This window comes from Homarus americanus, unplaced genomic scaffold, assembly GCF_018991925.1.
Source record: "Homarus americanus isolate GMGI-L3 unplaced genomic scaffold, GMGI_Hamer_2.0 scaffold57980, whole genome shotgun sequence".
NCBI lineage: Eukaryota > Metazoa > Arthropoda > Malacostraca > Decapoda > Nephropidae > Homarus > Homarus americanus.
In genome coordinates this window covers 4,785,518-4,800,138 of record NW_024716703.1, presented here as the reverse complement: position 1 = coordinate 4,800,138, position 14,621 = coordinate 4,785,518, and the positions used below count along the sequence as shown (strand labels likewise).

Sequence of the window (14,621 nt, the reverse complement as noted above, 5' to 3'; positions counted from 1 at the left end):
CACGTGTTGATCTAAAGTCTTTATAAGAATACTTTAAAAAAATCATTTTATAAATATAAATAATAAAAATTAAAAAATATATCAATATGTGAGTGAAATATATATGTACTTATCAAATAATCACAGTTTTTATTGATATTCGGTAAATGTTGATGTATTTTAGACCCAAACCCTGACATTATTGTTTACAAAGACCAACATCCTCGAACACCTTGATTCATGGCTTCGGCTCCACTTAATATTAGTAATTTACATTGTCAGAACTGCAATTCTGATGCAGATTTATTGAAATTAAAAATATCTTAATATCTATAATGAAAATAAATATTATAAATAACGAATGAAGAGATTATTTTATAAATGTTGATATGTTTTGATTTTGTTATAGTAAACGAACACTTGTCACTTGACGTGTGATGATCTCTGCCAACTGGACGGTGTAGTAGTGAGGTGTTGCTACAGTGCTCAAGGGGAGTGGTGCCTTCAGTATTTAAAGTGCAGATGTTTTGTGGAATGCAAGTGTCACAGGTATGTATATCTTTAATTAATGAGTCTAATTATTTTGAAAACATATTGTCAACAGGAGGTGCGTATTCATATGTTTGCTCTGCTAGTCTTATTGTATAGTACATATGTCTGTATAAACAGTAAATACAGGTGTACAGTACATGAAGTTTATTAGTTAAGAGTGAATATCTTTACCAAATGTGTGGCATTTCTTACCTCATTAAATCGACGAAATATGCATGAACAATATGTTTTTTGTAAATCACTTTTATGCTTTCTTTCAACGCTTTCATCTGCTTTTGTTATAAAAAATATCATAAAGACGAACTGTGGGGAAATGTCCTCAGGTTGCTTGTTCAGGCGCAATACAGAGCTACTCAAACATGATCCTGTTATGATATGGGATTTCAGGATCAATCCTACATTTCGGTATTAATATAGATTACCCATTCAAAGATCTCTGGTGAATTCTTAACATAATCTCTTAGAAAGTTACTATGGTGTATACAGAATGTTGATACATTAGTTCTTTGGAGCTGCATTTTTGTTTAGGCAACTTATTTAGATTTAGGAATTTTTTTATTTGTTATGTTATTTTACAAGTTCTGTTTCTAGTTAGGTACTATACATGTTTCATCTTCAATTTAATACAATTGATAATATGTATATTTACAGGATGAAGTGTCAGTGGCGCTCATTTGGGTACAAATCAAAGGTAGTGGTGCTGTGCTCAATTGCAAACTTCATCAATGCTGCAGACAGAGTTCTAATGCCACTTGCCATTGTTCCCATGGCAAGTGAATATAAGTGGAACTTATATTGGCAAGGTTGGATCTTATCTGGATTTGCTTTCGGTTATTTTACGAGCCAGGTTAGTAGTACTATACCTGTAATATGAATATTAATGTTGGTAACTATGAATGGTAATTTATTGCTCATTACATTTTAATTTTCTATTTATAATACTGTCTTGTACTTAATTGGAATTACAGTACTGTAATTGTAATGTTTAAATATTTTTCTTTAATTTTACATTTTGTCTCTTTGGACAAGGTTTCTTTAATGCAAATCGTTTTACCATTATGATATGCTGTAATGTGTATTTTAATGTTGATGTTTGTGCAGCAAGAGAAACACTCTAATGAGAAAATTGCAGTTTCTTGATATGAATATTTTAATATATTATTGGTGAATAGCAAGCAGGGCTGCTTTGTCAACCTATATTTTAACCCTTTCACAGTTCAATACCGCAATCTTATGTACAGTACAAAGACAAAAGTCCAATGGTCATGCACAGTTAGTCAAAGGTCCTGTCGTCTCTCCTGCCATTTCTTGAACCTTGAGATTCAGACTCATGAAGCCGACGCAGTAGACACAATTGCATTTCTCCGGCCATGCGTCTGAATCTTGGGGTTCGTGAAGTGGCGAGAACAATAAGACTTTTGACTGTGAATGTAAGCCATACCAGATTTCCTTTTTAAAACTGTACACTGGGATTGAGCAACACTATAGCCATCAAGTCCAGGGAGTTAAGTCCTTAGGCTCTTGGGCCTCAGCTTCTGTGAGAAATTAAATAAAATTGAAAATTTTATAGCATTTGATATTAGTGCTCTTGTAAATTTCATGTGTTTTAATACCAGCACAATTTTCTTTCATTTACTTGGCATTTCACCGGGTTCTCTAGTAAACACTTTCCTGAAATACTTAACTAAAGCATCAGCCTTTTGCTTTTCATTTCTGTTTCTATTGTCCCTAGATTATTGGAGCGATTGCAGTCAACAGTTATGGTGGACGAAGAGTTCTGTGTTTTGCTGTGTTGCTGTGGTCTCTCTCTACTGCAGCCACACCATTAGCTGCTCCTTATCTCCCAGCTCTCATCACTGCGAGAGTTATTTTAGGACTTGGAGAAGGACTTGGTGAGTTATGTTTAAAAGGCAAATACAAATTAATGAAAATGTAGTATGGGATTAAAGCTTGTAAGATAATTTTTTGGTCCGTACTTTTCCCTTTTTCTCTTGAATTATGGATATATTATGCATCACATCCATTACATATATTGTACATGCACAATGGATGTCTTCTTAATTCACATTATGAAAGTTATTTATAGTCATGGGTGAGCTACAAGCAATGGCAAATTTTTCATAAAATCTCTTTTTCTTAGGTTTACCAACAATCTTTCAACTATTTGCTCAACACATCCCAGCTGAAGAACGTAGCCGAGCCTTTGGTTATATGGTTGCTGCTGGCTCTGTGGGCCAGACTGTTGCATCTCTGGTTAGTTTGAATTCATTGCTCTATTTTTGTGTATGTGTGCATACATATGTGTAGTTAACAGTCATTAGGATCAGGACCACATGGGTATGGTTTACCTTTCTTCTTACTTTAGACCTAGTTGTAAATCATTTTGATAAGATTACTCACATTTTTATGAAAGCTGAGCACAGCTGTTGGAGTCAACTAGCATTTTCAACCTCCCTTTTTAATTTTCTTTTTGTGCTTTGTATAGAGTTGCTCAGTCTCAATGTAAGGTTATGAATGGTGGATTAATTCCGAGTTCTCATTTTATAACTCACTCAGGACTGAGCAACTCCGCATCCCTCCCTCCCCTTTTTGAGGTGAGCTGGTTCTGACTTTGGGGTCCATGCAGCTGATGTTGAACAAATGAATGTTATGTACAGTTGCCAGCAAAAGACCAACTGTACATGTTTATGCTCAACAGGTGTTGGCCTTTGGAATCTGGTATGAGGGTGGAGGATGATCTGATTTCTTAATGTATTTGATATTTAGGTAACATTCACAAAAGTTAAAAGTCCTGGAGTGTGGGTAGTAGTCCCTTTAACATGCATAGCTATACTGTACAGAGTTGCTTTATCTCAGTTCAGTTATAAAATGGGATCTCATAATCAATCCATTATTTTTATTCAACCTTTTGACATTTAGCCTTTTGTTATGATTATGTTATTTTATTTTAGTGCAATACTTCCATGATTTGTCCAGATTTATTTGCTATTGTTGTTTTCATTTTTCAGTTTGTCCCTCACTTGGACTGGCGTGTAAGTTTTGAATTATTTGGATTTGTGGGTCTAGTGTGGGTGGTGTGTTGGCTGCTGACCTACCATGACCCACCCATTCTCTCAGATGAAGAGGGACAGCAACTTATTGAAAAGGTACTACAGTATTTACTCTCAATACAATACTTTAGTAAACAACTTCAAGTGTATTTTTATTAATACCATCATCCCTTGCCTACCCTTATAGCAAGATAATATAAACAGAATATTTCTTGACCTCCACTACCAATAATTATCTCCACTCCTTTATATTCAGAACTCGCCAGTGTTGCCTGAAAAAATTATATTTAGTATATATGTTTGACTCCTAAGGGAATGAAATAGTGACTACTTCTCTACTTTAAGAAAAAATGTAGGTACCTGTACTACTAGTGAACTTTATACCACAGAAAGAAGTAGCTGGACAACAAATAGAGATAAGGGCACTGATAAAGGTAAACACTAAATTAATATTGGAAATAAGGCATTGGCTTATAGTCAGTGGAGCTTGAGAACCTCTGCCAAGTTGATTTTATTAAGAGAAAAACCACTTCATTTACATTTTGTTTGTGGTGAGCTGAATTACTTCTTCTTCAGCAGCACTGTACTCATCAGAAGTATTTATGTGTTTATTTTGCCTGCCATTGCCTAATTTATTTTGTCAGCATTCACTCCTTGCAGCAAGCACCAATTTTTCATTTGTTTATTTGACAGATTTTGACTAATGTATATGATTCTCCTTGTTAGAAACTGACTTTGTTAATATACACCTTCTCATTCAGCTTTTTCTTCACTTACCCTTTAATCTTCCAAGTTTACATGTGTGTGAGAGCATTCCAACTCTACGTAATTCACATCTACTATGTTTGACCTCGGATCATGCTATAAACTTTCTGGAGTATAGTGCATCTTTTATGGCTTAGTTCTGAAAACCATTGATCAGTTATCATAAGGGAGTGATTAAGGAATGCAGGTGTATCTATAATTGAGAAAACTATTGGCTATAACTATGGTACAGTAGTAAAGTGATTCTTTTATACCATTACGGAAGAAATGTTTGATGTGGTATATTGAACGAATTTATGGATATGACATAATAGATAAGAAGTGAATTATGCTGCTGGAGTAGATTAGTTTTTAAGTATAACATTATTTTTGTGGTTAATTTATTTACTTTAAGAGGAAAAATTTGGTTTTCAAAACAAGTGTAGTACAGTATATACTGTAGACTTCTTATTGTAAGGAAATGTGTTCCTGAAAAATTGTGTATTGTACTGTACAGATTTGGCTTTACTGTACTTGTCAGTGGTATTGCCAGGAACATTATCCAGCATACGTAGCTCTTTACTTTGTTGCTGTTGTATCACTGAGGTTTATTATTTTTTCCTTTTATGTTAGGAGGCAACGTGTGTAAGCTGGGTAGAATGGATAAGCCACTGGTCATTGTGGTCTATATACATTGCACACTTTGCCATGAACTGGAGCAACTACATCATTATGCAGTGGCTGCCAACTTATTTATCACGAACACTTGGAGCAAATAAGGAAAGCATGAGTCTCACTGCAGTGCCTTATATTATCAACTCTCTGTGTGGTGTTGGTAAGTAAACTATAAAAAGAATATTATAGAATATAGTACTTATCAATTGGGTTTTTTACATACTTATTGTACTCAATAAAAAAGTGATAAAGTAGATGAAATTGTAATTTTGTAGTGCAAACCTAAAATAATACACCTTTAAATATTTATTCTCAACAGCATGGGGTCATATTGCCGATCAGCTGATATCAGTTGGGTGGCCGGTGTTAAGGGTGCGCCGCTTAATGACTTTCTTTGGTCTTATGGGTCCTGGAATTTGTCTCGCCCTGTTCCCAGAAGTCTCCAATCTGGTTGTTGCAGTCTTGTAAGTTAATAATTTAATTTTACCATAATGTATAAATTTATCCAGAGTTATTTTATGTGAGACCATAAAATGTGAGTGAAGGGCTCAAGTCAACACTACTGCATGAGGGAGTCTTTCTGCATGGCATGTCACTGGAATTGCTAGATACTTTCTCCATGAGGACAAGAAACACAACTGATGGGGAAAGAAAAGTTGACACGAGTCACAATACAAAAAGCGATTAAATATTTACAATTGCTGTCGGCCTGTCATTTAAGGGTTAAACAACTTGTGCCTTTCCACATTACAGTATTACCCGCCTAATGCGGTTTCACTTCGATTTTTTCCACATATACGCGGTGAGTGTCCGGCTCGAGACGCTATTTTTAGATTTGCCCCACCCTGCCTGACTGCCTGTTTTAGCTCATAAAATTCATACAAATTACCCGGCCAGAATATAATTTACATTGCTGGAATTCTTATAATTTGGTGATCATTTTGAATATAAACATCATATTTTTGCATTAGACATACAAATTTTAGATAAAAAATTTTCTCAAATTAACTATGTTATCTTTTGTGCAAAATATATGACATTTATATTCAAAATATTCCTGGTCTTACAAGGAATCCAGCAATGTCAATTATATTATCCTAACTTTAGTTTGAGGTATTATTTATTAAAATTTAGTGGTTATCCCACACATCTCCTTGGGACGGTTGGTGGGGGGTGGGGGGGAGGGAGGGACCGACCGACCATCTGTTACCCTGTGAAGAATTATTTTTTTTTTTATTAACTGAAGATATTTGTTTTAGCTCATAAAATTCATACAAATTATCCGGTCTGAATATAATTTACATTGCTGGAATTCTTATAATTTGATGATCATTTTGAATATAAACATCATATTTTTGCATTAGACATACAAATTTTAGATAAAAATTTTTCTCAAATTAACTATGTTATCTTTTGTGCAAAATATATGACATTTATATTCAAAATATTCCTGGTCTTACAAGGAATCCAGCAATGTCAATTATATTATCCTAACTTTAATCTGAGGTATTATTTAATACTAAATGTTAAAAACCCTGGAAGGGAGGATTGGTGGGGGGTGGGGGGGAGGGTTGGGACTGACCGCGCGGTTGGAAGAGGGGGGGAGGCAAGGTGGGGTACTTTGATTGACAGATAGTGTTGTGAAGATTATTTTTTTTTTTATTAACTGAAGATATTTGTTTTAGCTCATAAAATTCATACAAATTACCCGGTCAGAATATAATTTACATTGCTGGAATTCTTATAATTTGGTGATCATTTTGAATATAAACATCATATATTTTTCATTAAACATACAAATTTTAGATAAAAATTTTTCTCTAGGTAACTATGTTATCTTTTGTGCAAAATATATGACATTTATATTCAAAATATTCCTGGTCTTACAAGGAATCCAGCAATGTCAATTGTATTATCCTAACTTTAGTTTGAGGTATTATTTATTAAAATTTAGTGGTTTTCCCCAAAAAATTTCTCTGAGAGGGAAGAGCCAGCGAGTGTAGTGTGAGAGAGGGAGGGAGTTGAGTCCATTATTTGAATGGACATTAACTTGGCGACTGTATTTCTCTTAAGTATTAATTGTGTGCATGTACCATCATAAAATTAAGATGTTATTTTTACTACAACATAGGTATGTGCCTTCAAAAAGTGGAGTTTGGGGGTCAGGCCGGTTTCTATTGGAATTAATCCCATATGTTCTGTTGTTCACTTAACGCGGATTTCACTTAACACGGGACCCTCTGGGTTCAATTGACCGCGTTAAGTTGGGTACAACTGTATATGTCGGTCAAAGTTGACCTATTGTAATTTTTGGGAAATGGAATACTGTATATAGCTGTTAATCTTTTTGTAATGAATAAGAAATTCTTTGCTGTTCAAGAATTTAAGCATTAATTATACCCCTGTGCTCACTTCACTTTCAGGGTAATATCCATGGCTATGGGTTTATGTGCAGCCAATTCATCAGGACACTTAAGTAATCATGCAGATGTTGCCCCTAACCATGCTGGAATTACATTTGCTATATCTAATACAATTGTAAGTGTTTCTTCCATGAAATTTGGGAACAGTGTATTTCTTTACAGAATGCATTACTGTATCATATAATGAAAACTTCCAATACTGTATATATTACTCACCTACAGGAAATCTATTTGCTGAAGATGGTGATTTTTTTTTTTCAGGCAACAATACCAGGGATCTTGTGTGGACCATTGACAGCAGAACTGGTTGTAGCATCACATGGACGGTGGTTTCCAGTCTTCTTTCTGGCTGGGACCATCAATTTTACTGCATCAATGATATACCACACTCAGAGTTCTGCAAAACCTGTTCTATGACATAAGGAATTAGTTACATAGTAGAGAATGTATATAAAAACTTCTAGTAAATTTCTGGTTTACCTGTTTCTTTTGTTCAATATATGATCTGTACAGTATAACAAAAGCTAATTGACTCGGCTTATTCGAACTTATTCAGTCGGGTCTTAGGATAGTCTTTGAAGTAGTATGAGGTACACAGTGGATATGTGACAAAGTAGGTTAAGATGTGAAGAATTATCTCTAGATGTTTTCTTCTCACTTCAATTATTCTGTTTGTCACTCACTCACACACACATGTACACACACACAGAGACTGTATACAGGTATTAATCTCATCATTACCTGGTAATGAATTACTGGAAAATGCTGCATTAAGGGATCAGCTTAACAACAATCAGTGCATTCAATGGAAAAATGGGGGGTTAGGTTCCATCCACATTGAAGTTTTCTAACTTCCTTGCCCCTGAAAGAAAAATAAGTTTTAGTGACTACCCAGATTCTCTTCAATACTGTACAGTACTGTACGAAGATCAAAGTTCATACTTTCTTTTACACTAGTTTGTACAGTATTTTCAAATCTTTGTACAGTATTTAAGTTATAGTAATTTGTATCTTTAATGTAGTACTGTATTTTCTGTCTTATAGTATACAGCAGTGTATTGATAGAGAGACGACCGGTGGCGAAGAAGATAAAGTACACTAAAGTGTGTATAAAAATGTCTGAAAATAGACCCAGTTAAGTGAACAAGCACAGGACTGGACTACACATTAACCCTTTGAGAAAGACTGATAAGTACTTGGTCTCTTTTTCATTTTATACACTATAGGTGTTACTTAAAGGAGTCCCCACTTTCAGAATGCCACACAAGGTGTGAAAATGTAAATACAGTATTATCATTATTTTTTGGTGTAATGGCAGCCACCATATGTTGCCATATAGTACATCTGATATTTTTCCTCTCTCGTTTAGTAGCACTTAAGATATCAGAGCAGAAGGTAATGCTCTAGGTACTTCAACCTAATGATGGGTACACATCATTAGTACCAGTTCATCTAAAATAGATACTGTATTTATACATGTATATGTTTTGATATGTGATAACACATACACTACTTTATTGTATTGGTGTACTGTAGTAGAAATAAGAAAAACTGGAAAATAAAAAAATGCAATACAGGTATACAGTACTGTACTTACATATCTCTTATTTGATTATTTTGAGGTTACAATAGTAAATGAATGAAGCTTTTTTATGTTTATGAGATATCATTCCTTCAATATTTTTAAAATGACATTACCATACCCCTGTATTTTAATTTGGTATGGGTGGAAATATATAATCAGCCATTATTGAATATCTAAAGGCAATGAACATAATATATTCCAAGAAGTTTGACCAGCTACAGTGAGCTGTAATGAAATTTTCTTCAAGCTAATAGAAATTTTTCAAATCCACCTACAGAACTCTCTGGCAGTATCTTGCATTTTTCAAATGATTTACCATATTTAGAGATGTCATGAAAGTGACCAGCAAGTGAAACAAGCAGTAGCAGTACCTCTAGTGGTAAGAGACCTTGCAGAGTCCGCACTTTAAATGATTAGGTGCACTGAGGCTGACAAAAAGATGACCGCCATTGGTTGAGTGTTAGGACTGCTTGAATTAACTGCGGTAACTATTAAGCAAATTTAAATTTTGTTTTTCATTAAATTGCTGCTGCTTTGAACTACATTTTATTTTTTACACCCAAATATTTAACCTGTGTTGCAAGGTGTCATTTATCATGTGTTGGAAATTATTACCTTTTTAATAGGGATGTATCTACCAGTTTATTATGATAATCAATGGATAAAAGATGCAATTACTATTTGGTTTACAATATGATTTTTAGGAATGCAACCCAATCATAAATTGAGGTATTGTATGCCTGCACAGTATAATGCTGTGCTCATACAGTAAGATAGGCAGCCCCGACTGCCTGATCATATGAACTATTTAACATGTCAAAGTGGAGGTACAAGCCGCTGCATTAGGGGAAGGTCAATATATTTGTAATCAAGGATAAAGACCATTTGCTGTGACAGGTGAATTTTGAATTTCCGAAAAATCTGCCACTCACGAGAGTGGGGTTGGGCTATATACTGCCATAGTCAAGTATTGATAAGTATCTCTAATATATGAACTGTACTGTATTTCCTAACTTATCTCATTTATTAGATGCAGGTCTTATGCAATGAATAATACAGTACATACACTACAGTACCGTACTTCCAATACTGTTTGGAAATCCTTACAATAGTGGGGCATTACAGTACATGTGAATGATGGAATGGAGTCATTTATTTTTTCTGTATCAGCTTGATCAGCATTATTATGGATCATGTATAAGTAATAATGAAAGTTTATTGTACACACTAATACACACATCCCTAACAGATTGTAAATATCCCAAATTGTATATCATTAGTGCCTATAGGAAAGAAGAGATACCTTCTGGGTCCTAATATATTAACCTAAAATTAAATTACCAAAAGAAGTTATAGTTTCACTTGATATTTTAAAGAGACACAGAAAATATATGATTTAAAAATACACAGGGAAAAATCAGGGTAAACATATAGGCGCTCTGACAGATAACCCTCTTTGAGCATGAAGTAGCACCACCAACCTGAATGTTTTCCACTCAGATAACCAGACTTTCTATGTTTAGCTATGTAACCAACACAACAGGTTACTACCCTTTTCTTATAGGAGAGAGAGACTTCCCCTCTCTCTATAACTCTTCCTCTCTTACACTATTTCTTACCTGAGGACAATGAAGGTGAGAAAGAAGTGATTGAGAGGCTCCCTTCTTGTGCCTTTCTCAAGGAGGGAGAAATAAAAAGGGGGTGAATCTTCCTCTCCTCTACTTTCTGGTTCTCTTTATCTCCCAAAAGAAATTGGAGGAGAGAGAAATAAGTAAGAATGTTATAGTGATTTTGGTGTTCCTTCAATTCCTGCTTTATTTTATATATTTCAAAGAAAAAATATTTTATTTTTGATAATGGCATACTCAAGTTGGGTTTCCTTATAAAAAAAAATGTTATGTAAGAATATTGAAACACTGAATATATTATATAAGTGATGCCGTGATCACTGTGGTAGACACTGGTAATCTGGTCTCTTATACTTTTTAAGTTTGTGGGGGTTGTTGGTGGAGGTAATCACCCATTCACTTCCTGCCCCCAGGCCAATATTATATGATAAATATACAGTACAGTACCTTGTTCTTGCTTTGTTGTATATTCTTTGTTTTTTTAGATAGTGCTTATCAGTAAAAAATATCTGAGAAAAGATATTTATTTTATACCCCATTCTCTACAGTGTACATGGTAATATCAGTGTTAAGATAAGCCAGTATGTGCACCTGTCAGAAGCTTTACTCCTGTTGTTATAAAGTACTTTATATACCATGGCTGTATTTTCACTTTTTAACAATATTATGAAACATTTTATGCAATATACAATGTCTACTTAAAACATGAATACCGTTATACCAATTCATATGATAATTTACCCATGAGAATATTTTACAGAGTATTGATAGAACGTCATCCAGTGTGGGAATTAAGTTCTTGAAAGATTCGATGTTGGACAAACTTACTTCCTTATGGGAAAAATAAGGTTGAGGAAGTTGGAAAGAAAGGTCCCAACCAAACCTCAGGAGTGATTAAGTATTGTACTGCATCTGTATACAGGTAAACCTCGATAAACAATAGGGTTTGGTTCCTGAACAACCCATCGCTAGGTGAAATATCGTAGATAGGGAGTATTATAACGTGGAGTTCAATGGGATAAGTTCCAGCCAGTCCTCACATACACATGTATCACCGACAAAAAACTTCCTACGATACTACAATACTATCAGCACAAAACAATTAAACAACACTCACCACAGCCTGAAGAATAAGCCTGGTCATCATCACATGTCCCCTTCGAGGATAAGAGGACTCTTGTAGGTGGAGTGGAGACGTCATTCCAACTCCTACACAGCCTCTAGGGAGTCTCATACCACTTCACAATGTCAAGCTTCACCTCAGAGACACTGTTATCTTGGATGCCTTGACCCCCATACATTTTTTAAGTTAAACTGCTCACTTCACAGTTACAAAAACAGAGCAAAAGCACTTGTTACAAAAACAGAGTGAACAATGGTAACAAAAACAATGATAGTGGCCGACACTGCTCACAACATTTTCACAACAAAGCACCTTATAGTCACAAAAACACAGAAAATATCACTTCACAATCACCATAACACAGTCCTGTCTAAATGTTAGTGCTGTCCTCTCGGTATACGAAAAAAAACAGATGATAAGTACAATGTAGACCGATAATCATGGAGCAATGTGATGTTGGGTTACAATCGACAAAGAACCAAGCGCATGGTTGTAGTGTGCGGGTTGGCCATGTGTTGGCTCTAGGGTAGGTGACAAGTGAAGTGAGAGATGCATGGTGCATAGGGTTAAGTATTGCTTCCTTATAAAATGTCACCGACTTGACTTTAAAGCGGAATATTGCTGAACATGACATCGTTTATCGAGGTTTACCTGTACAAGTACACAAAAGTGAACTAGACAATCATTAATATGTAAATACTGAACTGAAACTAAAAACTGTAAAGAAGGTTTGTCTACAGCATCAACAACATAGTTATATGTTGATATGATAACCGATTCACACAATATATTTTCCATCTTTCCAATTCAATAGTGTGTATAGTCGACTCATTTATTCTTTAGTGGCAACCCAGAGATACAAATGTCTGTCCCACACATAGCTTATCCAAAATCACTAGCAGTCTCTTTAGGGTCATGTGTCATTGTGTACTTAAGGATACACAGCAAAATCATTAAATTACAGTGATCCCTCGGTTAACGAAATTTTGGTTAACGAATTACCTTCCATAAGAACAAAAATTCGGTTAACGAAAATCTTACGAAATCATGTCAACATGTTTTCGCTTGCTCACCAGCTGGAATATTAGTCCGCCAATAAAGTAATCGGTTCTAGGGCTTAAATTTGTTCCCATTTGAGTAAATATCAAGAAGGTTGTACTATTCAATAATTTCCCAAGTTTTGTATTAAATTTTTTAGTTATTTTAACTTATTTAACATAATTGCAGTACAGAAAACTAGTTTTTGGTGCACCAATCAGCCACTTGACTCACCCACCAAGGCGTCAGTTTGTATCTCTGATCAGTGGAGGTAACTTCTTGCTTGTGGTTCTCTTGAACATAAACTATTTTTACAGTACAATTATTGATCATTCTGAAATTTATTTTACATATTGCAGTGCAGTGTTGATTTAAAGAAAATAATCTTGAATTACACCTAGTGAGCTTAAAATTTTATAGGTGAAATGATGGCATGAAGCATGGGGTGATTTCTCTTCCACCCCACTGCCTTCTCTTCTCCCTTCTCCTCCACCCCCACTTCTAATTCCCATCATCATCAACCAGGAGCCTTCTACATACACACCTCAAAGTGTACTTAACTGCATTTGTTTTTTACTTTGTATGTAATTTTCGGTGAGCTGGAACCAATTACCCAAAATCCCATTGAAACAATGGTTTCAGTTTACGAACGACCTTCTGGAAAGAATTGTGTTCGTTAACCGAGGGACCACTGTACTGAAAATTAAGTGATTTATCACTCTCCTAAGCATTTGTAACTGAGGCACTAGCCAAGGCAAGCGAGTGATTGGGACTGCTGCTAGAGAAATGAGCAGCAGCAAGTGTGAAGCCAGGGCAACAAAACAGCCAAGTTTATCAGCATTCGGCAGATAATTTCTCACACTTGTTGAATTGTGTACAATCAAATCTATGATAGATAAACGTTCATTAGACAAGACCTTACTGCTTAACTCTGAAAGTTGTTAATTTCTATGGTCTCTAAGTTCACAAATTCAATATACAGTATAGTCTCGGTTTACGCGATCAATTAAACCCATGGAGGTCCGCGTAAAACGAGAAACGCGTAAACGAAATAACAGAACATATAGGATTAATTGAAATAGAGATTGGGCTAACCCCCAGACTACCCTTTTTCCGACAATATGTACGTTGTAGTAAAAATAACATCTTAATTTTATGATGGTATGCACACATACCGGTAATTAATATTTAAGAGAAATATCAATATTATTAGGTTTTTTAACACTTACGTTAGTAGAAGAGATGGCTGGGCACACGGGGATGGGGGGTTGATTCCGAGGCAGAGGGCAGATTATTGGCCATCACTTGTATCACCTGTATCACTATCCACCACAGAGGCTTGCAGGGCCTCTTTGTCAAACCCCTCAAAGTCCATATCCTCACTATCACTGACTTGGGCTGGCTGTGGTGGGTGGCAGGTGAAGTACTCGGTAATGTTTTGTTGACTGGGTGACCTAGTGTGCACCCTGCCTGCGCTGCTTCCTGCGTAACTAATAATTGCCGGTCTGGCAAGGTGCCGCGTATATGACCAACTGCATAAAGGAAATCCGCGTAAATCGAGACTACAGATATACTGTATTGTACCATGTAGAATCAATTTTGACCAGAATTTCCAATTTACATTGCCATTCACTACAATATTTCATGGTTGATGGCAAGAGTTATTAGCAAAAAACACAATAAAATAAACAGTACTGAACACAGGTACTGTACAGGGTATAAAAAATTTACAGGTGATAACCTGGTTAAAATTATTTGTAACAAATGTTACCGAGGAAAAAATGTGACATGAGTGTGACTACAACAATTCAAAGAATCAGGTGC

General features: G+C 35.2%; 1 protein-coding gene across 2 annotated transcripts; it reads left to right on the top strand.

Moving 5' to 3' along the window:
• The first annotated feature begins 404 nt into the window (after positions 1–404).
• Positions 405–9,547, top strand: LOC121858263 (sodium-dependent phosphate transport protein 1, chloroplastic-like). Of its 2 annotated transcripts, XM_042354570.1 has the most exons (10): positions 405–528; positions 1,183–1,378; positions 2,264–2,423; positions 2,672–2,784; positions 3,540–3,677; positions 3,971–4,015; positions 4,959–5,160; positions 5,320–5,464; positions 7,424–7,538; positions 7,685–9,547. In XM_042354570.1, the coding sequence occupies exons 2-10, from the start codon at positions 1,184–1,186 to the stop codon at positions 7,838–7,840; spliced, it is 1,269 nt and encodes a 422-aa protein (XP_042210504.1). In that variant the 5' UTR covers positions 405–528; position 1,183; the 3' UTR covers positions 7,841–9,547. The 2 variants fall into 2 exon arrangements, with proteins under 2 accessions (XP_042210504.1, XP_042210505.1); XM_042354571.1 differs by lacking the exon at positions 3,971–4,015.
• The last annotated feature ends 5,074 nt before the right edge of the window (positions 9,548–14,621 follow it).

Excerpts from the sequence above, each read along its gene's own strand:
- LOC121858263 (XM_042354570.1), top strand. The coding sequence starts at position 1,184 with ATGAAGTGTCAGTGGCGCTCATTTGGGTACAAATCAAAGGTAGTGGTG. Across the intron at positions 2,424-2,671 it reads AGGACTTGGAGAAGGACTTG|GTTTACCAACAATCTTTCAA; the intron begins GTGAGTTATGTT and ends TCTTTTTCTTAG. Across the intron at positions 2,785-3,539 it reads GCCAGACTGTTGCATCTCTG|TTTGTCCCTCACTTGGACTG; the intron begins GTTAGTTTGAAT and ends TTCATTTTTCAG.